At 36.1% G+C, this 548-nt stretch overlaps 1 protein-coding gene across 1 annotated transcript in view; it reads right to left on the bottom strand.

Moving 5' to 3' along the window:
• Positions 1-548, bottom strand: part of LOC107715694 (prolyl 3-hydroxylase 2-like) — a 49,373-nt gene that overhangs the window by 396 nt on the left and 48,429 nt on the right. The window contains exon 12 of the mRNA XM_016521869.1: positions 37-154. Coding sequence (XP_016377355.1) covers positions 37-154 — 118 coding nt within the window. The remainder of the gene's footprint in view (positions 1-36; positions 155-548) is intronic.

The raw sequence follows: 548 nt of genomic DNA, 5'->3' as shown, positions 1-548 counted from the left end.
TTAGCAGCATCATATGACCCCTTTAACACTTCTTACCTGTAGTCTCGGAAGGTGTAAGCAGGCGGCTCTTTCCAGCACTCATTCGCTTCTGGGTCCAGAAGACAGTTGTCAGCATGTATTGGGTGACTGAGGTCATTTCTGTGGTCCTGCTGACCTGATAAAATAAATAATTATTAAAAATATGATTAAAAATAAATGTAAAAAATAAATTATATATATATATATATATATATACATACAGGACTCATTTTCAGCCCTGGAGTTTCATGCCTTAGACTGGCCCACTTTAGTTCACGACTCACTATATTAAAATAATGTAATTAAAACCTCAGTATATAAGTATGCAATAGTGCACTGTTCTCTACAGCCTTGTAATTCATCGTATTTTTCAAAAATATCATCATTTCCAAATTGCAAACGTCGTTATTTTGCACGTCTGCTTACCGGCCGTCTCATCGTCTTCATTTGTTGTACTGTCGGTGGATTTAAGGAAAAAGGTACTCAGCTTAGTACATTTGGCCGCGTCAGTTTCTAGAGTTTTTTTTTTT

Source organism: Sinocyclocheilus rhinocerous, unplaced genomic scaffold (assembly GCF_001515625.1).
Source record: "Sinocyclocheilus rhinocerous isolate Xijiao unplaced genomic scaffold, SAMN03320098_v1.1 scaffold450, whole genome shotgun sequence".
NCBI lineage: Eukaryota > Metazoa > Chordata > Actinopteri > Cypriniformes > Cyprinidae > Sinocyclocheilus > Sinocyclocheilus rhinocerous.
This window is presented reverse-complemented; position numbering and strand designations above follow the sequence as displayed.